General features: G+C 37.7%; 1 protein-coding gene across 3 annotated transcripts in view; it reads right to left on the reverse strand.

The window, feature by feature from the left end:
- Positions 1 to 13,865, reverse strand: part of ATRNL1 (attractin like 1) — a 747,087-nt gene that overhangs the window by 123,405 nt on the left and 609,817 nt on the right. Inside the window, exon 29 of one of the 3 annotated variants that reach the window (XM_087862669.1) lies at positions 941 to 3,827. The exons of the other annotated variants lie outside the window; for them this stretch is intronic. Coding sequence (XP_087718795.1) covers positions 3,735 to 3,827 — 93 coding nt within the window. The 3' untranslated portion in view covers positions 941 to 3,734. Of the gene's footprint in view, positions 1 to 940; positions 3,828 to 13,865 lie in introns of those variants that run through there. 3 annotated transcript variants of the gene reach the window in all.

The following is a 13,865-nucleotide window of genomic DNA, read 5'->3' on the forward strand; positions in this document are numbered from 1 at the left end:
ACAAATAAGCAAACATCAACAAACAACCAATCTGGGTGTGTTTCTTAGTGAACAAGGGAAAGTTGAGGGTATTTATTCAAGAAAATGGCTTTTCTTGAAATTTTCCACAAGATACGCATGCGGGAAGTCTGCAGGGATATAGCACAGAAGGGAGCGGTAGACAGAATATGTGGCTCAGTGCGAGCTCACAGCCATGGAATAAGAGGGCAAGTCCCGAGCTGTGTTTTAGTTTTCCGTCTGCATATTTTTCGTATGAACTAGAGGAAAGTCACTCAGGCAGTGAGGACTGATGGACAGAAATTAGCTGACTTCTGAAGAGCTGACAAGAAGCCATTTTAGCACAACTGGCCAAAGGTAATTTGTTTTCCATGATAATGACCAGGAAGCTTTGGTGGAGGTGCTCCAAAAGGAAAAGTTCAGTTTTGGAAGCTTCTTCGGTATGTGTCCAAGGGCTCCTGGTTCCATCTGAAACCATCAATGTGAAATGGTCCCACCTCTGTGTCTTTCATTTGAAAAGCAATAGATTTCCAGATACCGCAATATTTTCTGACAGAGGGTCTGCATCTATCTCGCTTGGAGTTTAGGAATTTGTGAGGACAAACCCAATTTGAACTATCATCATCACAACTCATCCCACTCAAGCAGATGGTCAGACTAAAACCTCTAAAGCTTATCGCTGCAAAATCTTGGTAACAAGACAGTCATTCAATAAATGTTTATTGAGCATAGCCTATGTGCAAGATACTGTAGCCACGCCAGATTTCTTATTACTCAGTGTGCTGCTCCATAGAATGAGAAGGTTGGTCTTGCTGAATTCCTAATGAAGAGATGCCTCAATCTTACCTCAACCGCTTCCAACAGCATAAGGAGCAAACAGGAATTTATTCGGGCTGTAACTCTATCTCTACACATTCTTAGGTCACTTGGCCAGATGAATTCATTTTTGCTAAAAAAAAAAAAAAAAAAGCCCAAAACCCAAGCCCTTTCTTTGTTCATTTGTACATCCACACACCACATATTTATTAAGAGGCTGCAATACACATACGCTGCCGGCCTGTGTCAGCGTTAGGGCAGGAGAATTTTGCAGTAACAATGGATTATCTTGTTGCAGGTCTACTCATGAAGAAAGAGTAGCGAACAATTATTGCACTTGCTGTAAAATAGGGTCAGCCCTTATGCTAAGGGTTTTACCCAGACCAAGATGAATTCCTATCATGTAACTAGAATTATGGAGTATTAGTCATGGAAAGTTCCAAAAAATTGGGGCTGAGATGGCATCACTGTATGTTGGGAAATGCCTACGGAACTATTCCCAGGGTAATCGGACAAGAGGCTGAACTATTAAGAGTATATGTTTTAGGGCCATCTAGTGTTGACTATTTTTCTGCTTTAGCTCTTGGAGAGTCCCCAAAATCAGAAAGGAAAAGAAGATATCCCCTGGCCCTGCGTTCCCGAAGTGGAATTCCTTGTGGCATAAGATATAGGGTCTTCAGAAAGGGCATCCTTTTTTAGCTTGAAAGAATATGCTAGCTCAGGAGGGGAAGGCATAATATATACCAGGGAGCCCTGGGCTGCTTGGTTCTCAACGCAAGCAGCAGTATTTCACTTTCTACATTTTTTTTTAAAGGAAGCTCACTGAAATCTCCTGAAGAAGAGACTGCAAACATGGAAATCAACATAACCTTGATCATACAACACAAACTTTCCTAAAATTCCTCTTTATCCACCTGTGTGTCTCACTGCGACCGTCTCTCTTTCTGCTGGTTCCTGTTAAACCCCACCCAGGAAGGAGCTTGTCTCTTCACACGCTGCCCCACCAGTCTGATGCCCTCAACCTGGGTTTGCCAAAAATGTTCCTTTTTTTCCTAGAGTAGGAAAAATGTGTAGGGACAAAGTGTCAACTTGCTGGAGGTCTGGTCTTGCCTTGCATTTCTCCCCCCTCAAATGCTATGTGGCACACCACTGCTCAAAATACTTTATAAACCATCACCTTTTGCTTCTGGTCCTCGTGTGATATGTATGGAGGAAAATTCTACAGATAGAAAGACTGAAGAAAGGATGATTATAAAATAATGCTCATGTGCAGAAATCAGCACTCTCTTTTCAATCCAAGCTGCTCTCCCTTAAATATGCTGTCACTAACAACATTAGGAATTTGGAGAGGGGCAATAAAGTGACTTCACATTTTTTAAAACAAGAATTTAGTTATGCTCTTTTAATTTATGCTAAAACGCTCCGATGTGTCCTGTAGAAGCTGATGAGTGCTTACACATGTCACTATTTGCACAGACTGGACTGAGGTGAAACCTAGCAGCCACTTAACAGACGATTGTGAAGGTTAGATTAGCAAATAACTCCCCCCACAAGCGGACTGAGAAACAGTAGTAAAATTTAGGGAGGTAAATATAATGACTATCATTTGAGCTTGCCCAAAGAATGCAGAGAAGTAAAACATTAATAAAACCCTGAGAAGTTTGAAAGCAACCAACAACAAAAATAGGTAGGCAGCTGCCGCCATGCTATGCATCACGGCGAGCAAACATTGGAACTGTAGCTACCCGTCTATTCAAACCTTTCATTGCAATTGAAATGTCCTTTAGAGTAAAATAATTGACAAGCCATGAAGAATCTCCGCTTTATTTCCTTGATTTCCATTTTCCACAGCGCCTTTCCACACAGCCTTAACAGCTGCATGCAGTCTGCTGTTCCGAGCCTCGCGCCAGGCTTAGTGTTTCTTGAAGCATTCGTTCCATTCCGCGTGTGTTAGGGCCTTTGTGAACATCTCTGCCCTCTGCCTCGTTTTGGCTGCTGCAGTTCTCTGCGGCCCACTTCTCTTAGGTGCTGAGTGAGAATCAGCTCTGATGGGACTGTCTGCAGAGGTAGCCCCATGGGAACATTCTTTAGTCATGATTTCACTGTGACTTCTGCTGGCTAGTCTGGGTTTCATGCTTGACCACCTGCATGCTCACTGAATCCAGGGTAGCTCCCTCATGTCAGGACTGGACAACTGTCTTTGCTCTTATGTCATCTCCTACCTATGCCAACATGTGGCACATGGAAGCCATTCTGTTGACAAGGGAGTTCTCATCCTCCTCTGATTTAATATCTATCCTAGGCAGCAGTTTGGTACAGCTGTTAGGATGTTGTCAGAATTCTTTTGTCCATAAGAAAAGTGAAACCCACACCACGTTGTGCAATATGTTCATGATGTGGTCATTCCTTTGGATAATCATCAACAATAACATCAACCAATACCCTGCCTCTGACCTCAGAAGGCTTCAGACTGATGCAACAAAACAGGAAACCCAGTGTCTGGGACAGCCTGGGGCCTGCCAGCATTCTTTGCTGAACTGGTATGTGTGTGCTGAGATAGCACATTAACTCTAGGCACTAATCAAGCATATCTTAAATTGTGAAATCCCAGAGCACAGGCCCACGTTACAAGTTTTCTATCCTGAAACAGTTTGCAGGGGTGTGGCTCTATAATTGGCAGCCTGAGCCGCAATACTTCATCTCTTCCCTCAGGCGTTTATAGTTGTTTACCTTCGGTAAATCAATGAGTTGGAGTCATGCTATTAGATTTTCAGAATGTGGGGATCCTTCTAAGGCAGGGACACTGTCTTCTGGAGCTCCGACTTTGGGCAAGTCCATGTCCCATCACATGGCACAAGAGTGAGGCAGCCATGATGCCTGCCTCCACCCAGTTTCACAAATGAATCTGCCTGGGGGTATGCTCACTTTGATAAAGGACAGCTCCATGATGTAGGATACCTGAAGAGAGGATGCCAGCATCCAGTAACTTGAGAGAAATTCAGAGACAAAGAGATCTGAAAAAAATGGGATAGTATATTGGTTGATCCATTTCTGAAAATGCAGTGGGGCCACAATCATGGCTAACGTGATCGTCTATGGTATCCCCCAGGCAACAGCCATCCAAGAAGCTAGTTTTTAGGAGATGTGTATATTTCATGTTAGTTCAACTTTGTAAAAGGCTTCAAGATATTTAACAACAAACCAAAAGCTAAATCAATAAAAGTTAAAACCTCATGTCCACATATACTAATTTCTGTGTACACCACTCACTTATTTAGCAAACTCACTGAATGGCATTTGTGTGCTAGACACTGAGCACTGAGCTCACCAGGTGGAAAGTTTTTCACAGCACGAAAGATGCCTAAAGAGACAGTCGTGACGCAATGAACTACAGGTCGTACAAGCATGCACAGCTTGACCAGCCGTTCCAGGACTAACTAGGACTAGCTAGGGCCAGGGACCTTCCCTGACAAGGTAGCATTTGGCCTGAGAGCTGGGTCTTAAGTTATATTAGTACGTGTGGGGCCTGAGAGAGCTTGGTATGAAGCATGATATGATTAAAACACAGGGGTCATAAATAGGAAAAAGGTGGGAGATAGGGCTGGAAAGGCAGAGTGTGGAGAGATAGCAAAAAGACTTCTGTGACATTTGTAGGCCAAGGATTTAAAATTTTTATGTTTTAGGTGAATGAAGCCATGATTGGGCAGGGGGTGGGGGTGAAAGCTAAGGACAATTTTAGGCATGGGTATAACAGGTTAATATTGCCAAACATAGAATAATATGCTAGATACTTTTCTAAGCACATGGCATGTATAACATATTTAATCTTTATGACTACCAATGACGTAGATGCTTTATCATTCCCTTAGAAAATGAAGAGACTGGGGCACAGAGAGATGAGACAGGGGGTGACAGAACTAATACTGAATAGAGTCAGAACAGTTTAACTGCAGAGTACACGCTCCTTACCACAACCTTGCACTGCCTCTTGGATGAGGCTCTGGAGGAGAGCTCTAGAGACAAAGAAGACGACACTGGAGAGAGAAAACATGGAAACCAGAGCCCTTAGCCTCTCACAGACTGCAGTAAGTGGTGTGATAAAGTTATGGCTTATCTGCCATCAGAGAAAAACCACACTTTCAGAAGTCCATTGTTAACTCATGAAAACCGAAGGCCTTGACATGTATAGCAAAAAACACTCAGTGATTTTTCCAGAAGATGGCTCTATCTCCTTTCTGGATCCAGATGAAGGAAGCATGATCGTTCTGGGGCACTCAGGTAATGGGGCTCCCTGCAATGAACACCGTGGAAAGGTGGAGATGCACACAGCTGGAAATGTCAATCAATCTATTTGATGGTAACAAAAATGTACTAATCAGTGGGAGAGTGAATTTGATGGGTGTGAAGATGACATTTACTTGATAATTTATGGAATTTCTGTCATTGCTAAAGCCACAGTGATTTTCAGAGTGTTAGGATCAGAGAAAGAGCTATATCTTGCCCATGCTTCAAAAGGGATTTACATAAATGGTAACAAGAGGGCGTCCTCTATGGGGTCATGTTCTGGAGGCCATTTGCACATGGGATTAGGGCTATAGTAACCGAGTACTCTTAAAGCATCTTCTGGTTTCATCTCCTGGTAAACAACCTCACCGCCTCCTCCCTGAACTAGTACTACCCCTCCACTGTAACCAGAGGCTAGGATTTTGAGAAACGTATTTCCTGGAAAGAGAATTCTATCTTACAAATGGAAGAACAGGAGAAAGAGAGCTGTTTTTGAGGTGAGGTGATAGTCAGTGTTTAGGAGCAAGGGCCAGTGACTTGGCATGGAAGGACATGACAGCGTCTGCACACCTCCAGCAATTGCATCTGGGCTTGGTGTTTTATAAAATAAAATTTGATTTGGCACATAAAGGACATGGGTGTGGGTGCTATTGACAGAAGCAAAGATAGAGATAGAAAAAACTAGTGTTTTAGAGGTATACAAGAAGGGGCTTGCACTAGGTAAAATGTTGTGAAGATGATGACAAGGGATGAATTCTAGAAAGATGTTGGTGATATAATTTTCGGAACTAAAGAATCACTTGAATAAATTTTATCAGTGGTGAGAGAGAGAGGAGATAAGAAAACCTCTGAATTTACTCAGCACATGTTTTGAATACCTGTATTTATTAAGAACTGGAGATACAGACCTGGTCAGAAAAGTTTTCTGTCCTCACAGGAAAGAGCGGTGAAAATATTCTAGGTGGACAGTGATACTCTTAACTAAGAAAACGAGTGTAAGTGGAGAGGGGGAGAAGGGTCTGAAGAAAAGATATTAAAGCTGATGAGGTCAATTTTGAATGTGAGTTTGAGGTGCCACAAGGACCCTCGGGTGGAGATGTCTAGCAAGTTGTTGGCTATTGGGTATGCAGATCAAGGGAACTGGCATCACAGGCAAAAAGAAGGTGGTCAGTGTCTGATAAGGAGATAAGATCACCAAAAAGGTAGGGCAAAAAGGGGGCTGGGAAGGAAGCCTGAGTAACAATGTTTGATATAAAGGAAGTGCATCCAGCAAACGATGTGATGGAGAGGTCTGAAAAGATAGATAAAAATTAGGATTGAATGAAGTCATGAAATTAGAAGAGAGTTTTGTTTTCTGCAATTGCTGATGTCTTCAAATTCTTTGCTGGATGAAAAGCTCTTTCCAATGACCAGCACAGCCTCTGACACAAGGGTGGTCATTAATATCTACTGTTGAATTAGTATCTATTAATAGAGCTTAATTATTAATTTATTAACTAACACAACATGCTACAGCCATGTCAAGCAAGTCAAGGACTAGAAAGCCTCTACTGCACTTGCCAGCTAGGAAATTCTTGGTAATATGAGGAAAGAACAGTTTAAGTGGCTGGAAAGAAAGAAACGTAATAAATAATACTGGCTTTTAAAATGTTAGAAATGTAAAAACCCGTTAGGGAGGGCATAGCAAATGCATAGTTTCCAGGCCATAATGCCTTTTTTTTTTTTTTAACAACAGTTTAACTAAAATGGAATTCCATTATATTACTTGGATGACTGCTGGAATGAAAGGAAAATATAAAACAAAATAATTATAATAAAAGTATTAAAAAACACAGGGTGTTCAGTCATCAGTATAATGCCAGATCATATTTACATCCTAAATAACACAATAAAGCAAATGAGCTCCAATTGCTGCTTAACCTGAAACTAGTTTAGGTACATAACAAACTTGCTTGCAATGTGGCTTCATGGACCAAATGGACATTTTTCCCATAAAGCTTCAGCAGCTCCATGCCTCTGGTTCTTATTCGCAGAAACTGAAACTAATGAGTAAAAGATTGGCTAATTATCAAAAAAAAAAAAAAGAATCAAATAAATCCTGGACTTTAGCTTGGACTTAAGAAAATTTGTTTCTAAACAAGCACTTAAAAGCCCTGGAAAGTAATAAAATGAAAGGCAATTTGCACAGACTAATGGAGCAGCAAAAGGAGGGGGGAGTGGGGGATAGATACTGCGTAATGGAGGAAAAGTTTTGTTTTGGAATTTTGTTGTAAAATAGTCTCTCCCTGATGGTAAAACATTAGCTAATGACATCTAGAACTTTCTGTTGGAGCCACGATAACTTCAAGTTTGTATAACTGAGCATTAAAATAGGAAATAACGCAACATAAAATAGAAACTATACACTAAAATTTTGGATTTGGGGAAGTAGCCTATGTCACAGGGATAAGTATCTCCCAATCAGACACAAAATAAAACAACAAAAAAACACTTTTATGAGTCATTTAGCTTAGACATTTAATGCTAAGTACTAATTCAACCCATGAAACATCTTGACAGTTTCTTTTTCTCTTTTCCTTCTTAGATAAGAGGTGGTTTTATTTTTCTAGTTAAACAGAAAAGGTAGAAGGAAAACCAAGATTAATAAGGTCTACCTCAACACAATCGCTCTTCGATATTTATCATTGGGTACACATGCGCTCACTCTTCTTTCATACCTTTCTACCCTATGTGTATGTGTCTATCTTTATTAGACTGTAAATAACTTTGAGGTCAAGGGCTGTGTCTCATTCATTTTTGCCTGAGCCCTAGCACTATATTTTATACTTAGTGCTCAATAAATATTGGTTAGATAAACAAATGATGATCTTTCAGGTGCCCTCAGATAATTTAGTCTCATGAAATCCACACTAGGAAACTAAATCATGATTTTTTTATTGCCTCATAAATAATTTTATATATTTTTTCTGAAACTTTAAAAAATAATAATAGTCCAGGACAATCATATTTACTCCTCAGTTCAAAGAGTCAAAGAAAAATCTTATAATTTTGGTGGACCTTAATTCTTGGCTTTAAAGAAGATGTCTTTAGAGTACAAGTAAACATGCAAATGAAGACAAGGGTGTTCCCAAAGGACAATAGGATGGTACACAGCACCTACAAGTGGACTATAAGCTCTTCATTTCCAATCTGTCCTGGGATTTGTGTTTAGAGGATCAATTTCCCTGCAAATTATCCAACAATGGAGTAAGAAAAGGAAAAGTTAGGTAAAGGAAAAGAGTTTCTATTTGATGTAATAGGAAAATAAGATTTGGGGAATACCTGCTATAACCCACATGTAACTCTAGACATGATTCTATTCTAATGGCCAAGACAAGAGTTGAAAGATATACTATAGACCAAATATGCTCATTTTCTTCCCTCTACTCTTCACATGAGTGTATATGATATAGATGAGAGAGAATGTACCTTACAGACAGAAATATCTGGCTGTGAAATATTTATTTTTTTAAAATAAAACTTGTGTATTTAAGGTTACAATATGATGACTTGATGTATATACATATATAGTGAAATGATTATTACCATCAAGGTAACTAAGATATCATTTCCACACATAGTGACACTTTTGGGGGGGGGGGTTATGTGATGAGAGCACCTGAAATTGACTCTCTTAGGAAATTTCATATTCAATGCAGTATAGTCATATTATAGTCACACTATAGTCATCATGCTATATAGTAGATCTCTCAACTTATTCATTCTGCATTAACTACAGCTTTTTACCCTTTGACCATAATCTCCCCATTTTCCCCACCTCCCCACCCCAGGTAACCACAACTCTACTACCTGCTTCTATGCACTTGACTTTTTCAGATTCTAAATAAAAATTCTTACAATGTATGCCCTGGTGGCTGGCACACAGAAGATGCTCACTAAGTGTTGAATGAGCGGATGAATGAATGAATGAATGAATGATATAATACACCTGATTCTGAAGCCACTGTTTGAACTGATTTCCCGTTGTTTAGCATCACTCATGTCGGGCAACAGTCAAAAGAACCTAGTGGTACAATGTAGCCAGGGTTCCCCTGAAGAACAAAGTGGCAGATTGTGAGAAACTGCAATTGGCACATCAGGTTGTGTGACCACAGGCACAAAGAATCCGAGCAATTTGGCAGGTAGAGCTAGATGTGAAGAGATTAACGTTTGTGCTCAATGAATTATAGCAATAACAAGCATGTTTCTTGTTTCCCACTGTCATATTGAAGAGGGGTTTCTTTTTGCTTAAAATTGCCTTGGTTAACTCCAAGACTGTAATTCACTGAACCTGTTTCTAGAGAGCGTTCCCAGAGAACATAATTAGTCCCACACTGCGTGTGGGACAGTGCTGAGGTCCATGGAATCAGCTTGTCTTCCTATTTATTCTGCTCTTAGCCAGCAGTTTGAGATTGAAATATGATTTTTAAAAGAATTATAAGGCAGGAAATCCCTGAGAAGATAAAATGTACATCTATTCAGAGTGCTACCACTTTCTCCTTTTCTAGCCTTTCCGAAATAAATGTGGGTCTAGAGGCTTCTCCCATTATGTTCACTTATTCTTGGCCCATATACGTATACAGACGTTTTTGCTTTGTTAAATACTGCCTGATAAGGGGACAAAGACAAAAGATAAGTTAAAGAAAAAAATCTCTGTTCTGAAGTCACTCTCCACTTAAAGATATCCACTGATACTGACCTGAAGATAGCAGGCTGTTTTGCAACTACATTACTAAGTCTTTGGGATATTTATCAAGCTTCACATAATCTGTAATTTAAGAAAAGCACTAAAGAAAACACAATTAAAAAAATCATGAATTCAGGGTATTCTATTCTATATATACACACATACCATACACACATACCAACAAGTGTCTGGATATGTGGTGAGGTAATTCAATAACAACTTTATTTTTAGACAGTTAAAATGAAAATACATGAACAGAGTAATTTTATTACATTCAAGTAATAAAAGTATGCTTTTCTACAAGCAGGGTTCTAACAATTTTGGAGGAGGTTCTCATTCCCCAGTCTTAGCTTGTGAGTCTTCATTATATTCAATTTGAAGTGAGATTAAGATAAGCCTAAAAGAAGTGCAGAAATGGGTTATGGATTTCATACTACCATGGGACTGATATTTTGGTGTTTGTTGGTTTGTTTAATGGCTACTGTCTATTCACACCAAAACTATGTAGGTAGGTAATTTTGGAAATGTGCTTCTCCTACTTTTTTCTAATCTGATCATGCATGTGAGTTGTAATTAATATATGTACTGTGCTTTGCATTTGAAAATGGTTTTTTTACACAATCATGGAATTTAGGAAGCACAGTAATTTTTAATAGATAAAGAAATTTAGACACACAGATTTTATACCAAGTAGGTGTAAGAGCTAGATCTCACCCGGGTCTCACGACAAATTCCTGTGTGCTTTCTGACTAAGCTGGACATTTAGATAGACATTGTAAAAATTAGAATACTTTTGTCTGCAACCACACCAAAGCTGCATCTTACTCTTCTATCTGCCTTGAGCTCTTGGCTAAAACCCTTTCTGAGTTCTGAGGGTTAAGGCTCCATAGTAACTTCAAGGACATTTTAAACACTATACACAATCACACTGAAGTAAGAAAATAATCCGATTGCCTAGTCTGGTTAGCCAATTGCTCTTTTTAACACTTGAATCTCAACATGGCTAGTAGCTCACTATCACATATATGGACATACCTGGAATGCTTCCTTCAAAACAGTGACTTATTTTTAAAGATTAAACTTGTATTTTGATTTTAATAAGATCTTTGGGTAGATTAAAATAACTAAAATGGTTAAAATGAGTGTATATACACATTTTATTAAAAAAGGAACCACTACCACATTCTGATCTTCTGCCAATAGCAAGTTATGAAAAATCCCTTTAGATAAAAACTTTTCAAATTAAAAACAAAACAAAACACATATTTTGGGGGAGGTAAGTTACCATTGCTGACCAAATCAACATCACAATATTTTCTCCACTCTGGCTGATATTATGATGACTCAAGTAGAATTTTTAAAATTATTAACTAATTCTCTATGCTTTCATGTTTGTTCCCTAAATTAAGGTATAGGAATATTTAGAAGGCTGAATTACATCATTCAGTTACTTGATCTTATATTTATCTGCTGTTCAGAGAATAAACTGGGTTTTGACCTATTTTTTTCAGGTTTTTTTAAAAATAGAATCTAATTTTCTACTCTTTACATAAAACAAAACATAACTTAAGCTTCCTACCACCAACATAATGAAAATGAGATTCACCATTATGGGTCACATGAAAAAATAAATAACTTCTATAAATTCTCCTTTTCAGATTGCACTTGGTTGTCAAAGAGTACTTTTTGTAGGTACAAGATGGTCTAAGAATGTCTGATTAAAGTTAATTAAGGGAGTAAGAAAAATTATACTTGAAAATGTCTGCAATAATTATGTTTCCTATAAATAGATAAACCACATTTCTCGTCAATACTTGTTACCATAATTTGTCCTGTAGGGATTTTTTAAAAAACTACATATTGTTCTTTAGACATCTATCTATTATTTAGTACCATTTTACAATTGCTGTTGTCTTGATGTATTAATGGTGATAAATTTTGTTGTAGATATTTTAAAAATCAATTTAGAAAAGTTTATTTAAATGTTTCATTATAATCTAATACAAAAAGAATGCTGTTTCATAAGGGTACCAAGTACAACCAGCAGCTATCCTATTGCAATAGCATAAAATCAGATTTTGGTACTCTGCCAGTGAAACAATTCAGACCACTATTAGTGAAAAACAACAGCAATGAATTTACAGCAACTCAGCTTCTGGTTTCTAGACATAGACACGTGCTTTTTTATTTTGATAAAAATAGAAATTACCTAAAAGAGAAACTTCCTTTGGCTCTCTAAAAACCAATGATACAAAAATGCCTAACTACACTGTAGTTAAACAGATTATATGTAAGGAAAAGCCATCCCTGCAGAGATGTTAGGGGACTCTCTTATTACTTTAACTGAGATGATATCAGGCAGGATGGGCAAAAGAACTCTATAGATGTACTCCAAAATGAGATTCCAAGAGTGTGACAGAGTGGCAGACTCTCGTGGCAATCTGCCTAATGGGTTGAAGAAGACATTCTCGTTCACTCTAGCACACTCCTATACAGAACTTAAATTAAACAACCAATGCTAATATAACAAACTGTAGGGTAGGTGAAGCAAAGATAGGGAAATGCACTTACCCCAGGCTTGAAATAAAATAAAAGCTTCTTAGAGGGATACAATATTTGCTGCAGTCTGAAGGATGAGCAAGAATTAGTTAAATAAAGTTGAGAAATGGGAAGAAAAAGGATACACTAGGCAGAGAGAATAGCTTGTGGAAATATCATGAGGCTATGAAAATATGGCCCACTGAAGGAATTAGAATAAACTTATAATGCCTACATGTAGAGTAGGAGAAAAGAAATGTGAAATATGTATGAGAATGTACTGGTAGAGCAAGACCTAAACAAAGACCTTGTAAACAAATAATAAGATAATAGGTTTTAACCCAACCATACTGATAATTATATTAAACATATGTGGTCTAAATAAATGAATTAAAAGGTAGAATCATCATATTGGATAAAAAAAGCAATACCTAATTGTATCTGTCTCCAACAGACTCATTTTAAATATAAACACAGAAGGATTAAAAGTAAAAAGATGAAAAAAGATATTCCATGTACCACTAATTAAAAGAAAGCTGGGTTGGCTATATTAATAGCAAAAGAATAAATCTCAGACCAAAAAATATTACCAGGAAAAAGGAAGAACATTATATAATGATAAAAAAAATATCGGTTCATCAAGATAACATAATGACCCTAAATGTATACAGGCTTAATAACAATTTCAAAATACACAAGTAAAAACTAACAATTTAGAGAGAAATAGACAAGACCATAGTAATAGTTGGACATTTTAACACTTCTCAGTAAGAACAGGAACTAAGGACAAACCAGTAAGATTACAGAATTAAGAATGTAGAAGAGTTGATTAGTATTATCAGTAAAGTTAACCTAATTGAACCTGGCCTAGAACTCCACATGAGAACAAAATATACATTCTATTCAAGTGTATATGGATCACTCACCAAGATAGGTCATATTCTGAGACATAAAAGATACATCAACAAATTTAAGAGGATGGAAATCATACAAAAATATTCCCTAATCACAACAATATTAAACTAGAAATAAATCACAGAAAGATATCTGAAAAATACCCAAATACCTGAATATTAAACAGCTTATTTCTAAATAACTCAAAATTTAAGGAGGAATTCACATGGAATATTAGAAAATGTTTTGAATTGAATAAAAATGACAATACAACCTAACAAAATTTGTGCAATGTAGCTAAAGGAGGGTTTAGGGGGAAATGTATAACTTCAGATGTTTATACTAAGAAGAAAGGTCTCAAATCAATGAGCCAGTCTTCCTCTTAGGACATTAGGAAATAGTGAACCCAAACAGACAGGAAGAAATAATAAAGATACAAATATCCATAACATACAAGACAGAAAATGAAAGGAAAATCCAGAAAACCAAAAGCTGTTTCTTGGAAAATACCAATAAATTTGAAAAATCTGTAGTCAGACTGATCAAGGAAAAGAGAAGATATATATCAGGAATGGAGAAGACATCACCATAGATTCTACAGACATCAAGA

This window comes from Ursus americanus, chromosome 6, assembly GCF_024610735.1.
Source record: "Ursus americanus isolate L20-20 chromosome 6, mUrsAme1.1.p, whole genome shotgun sequence".
Lineage (NCBI taxonomy): Eukaryota > Metazoa > Chordata > Mammalia > Carnivora > Ursidae > Ursus > Ursus americanus.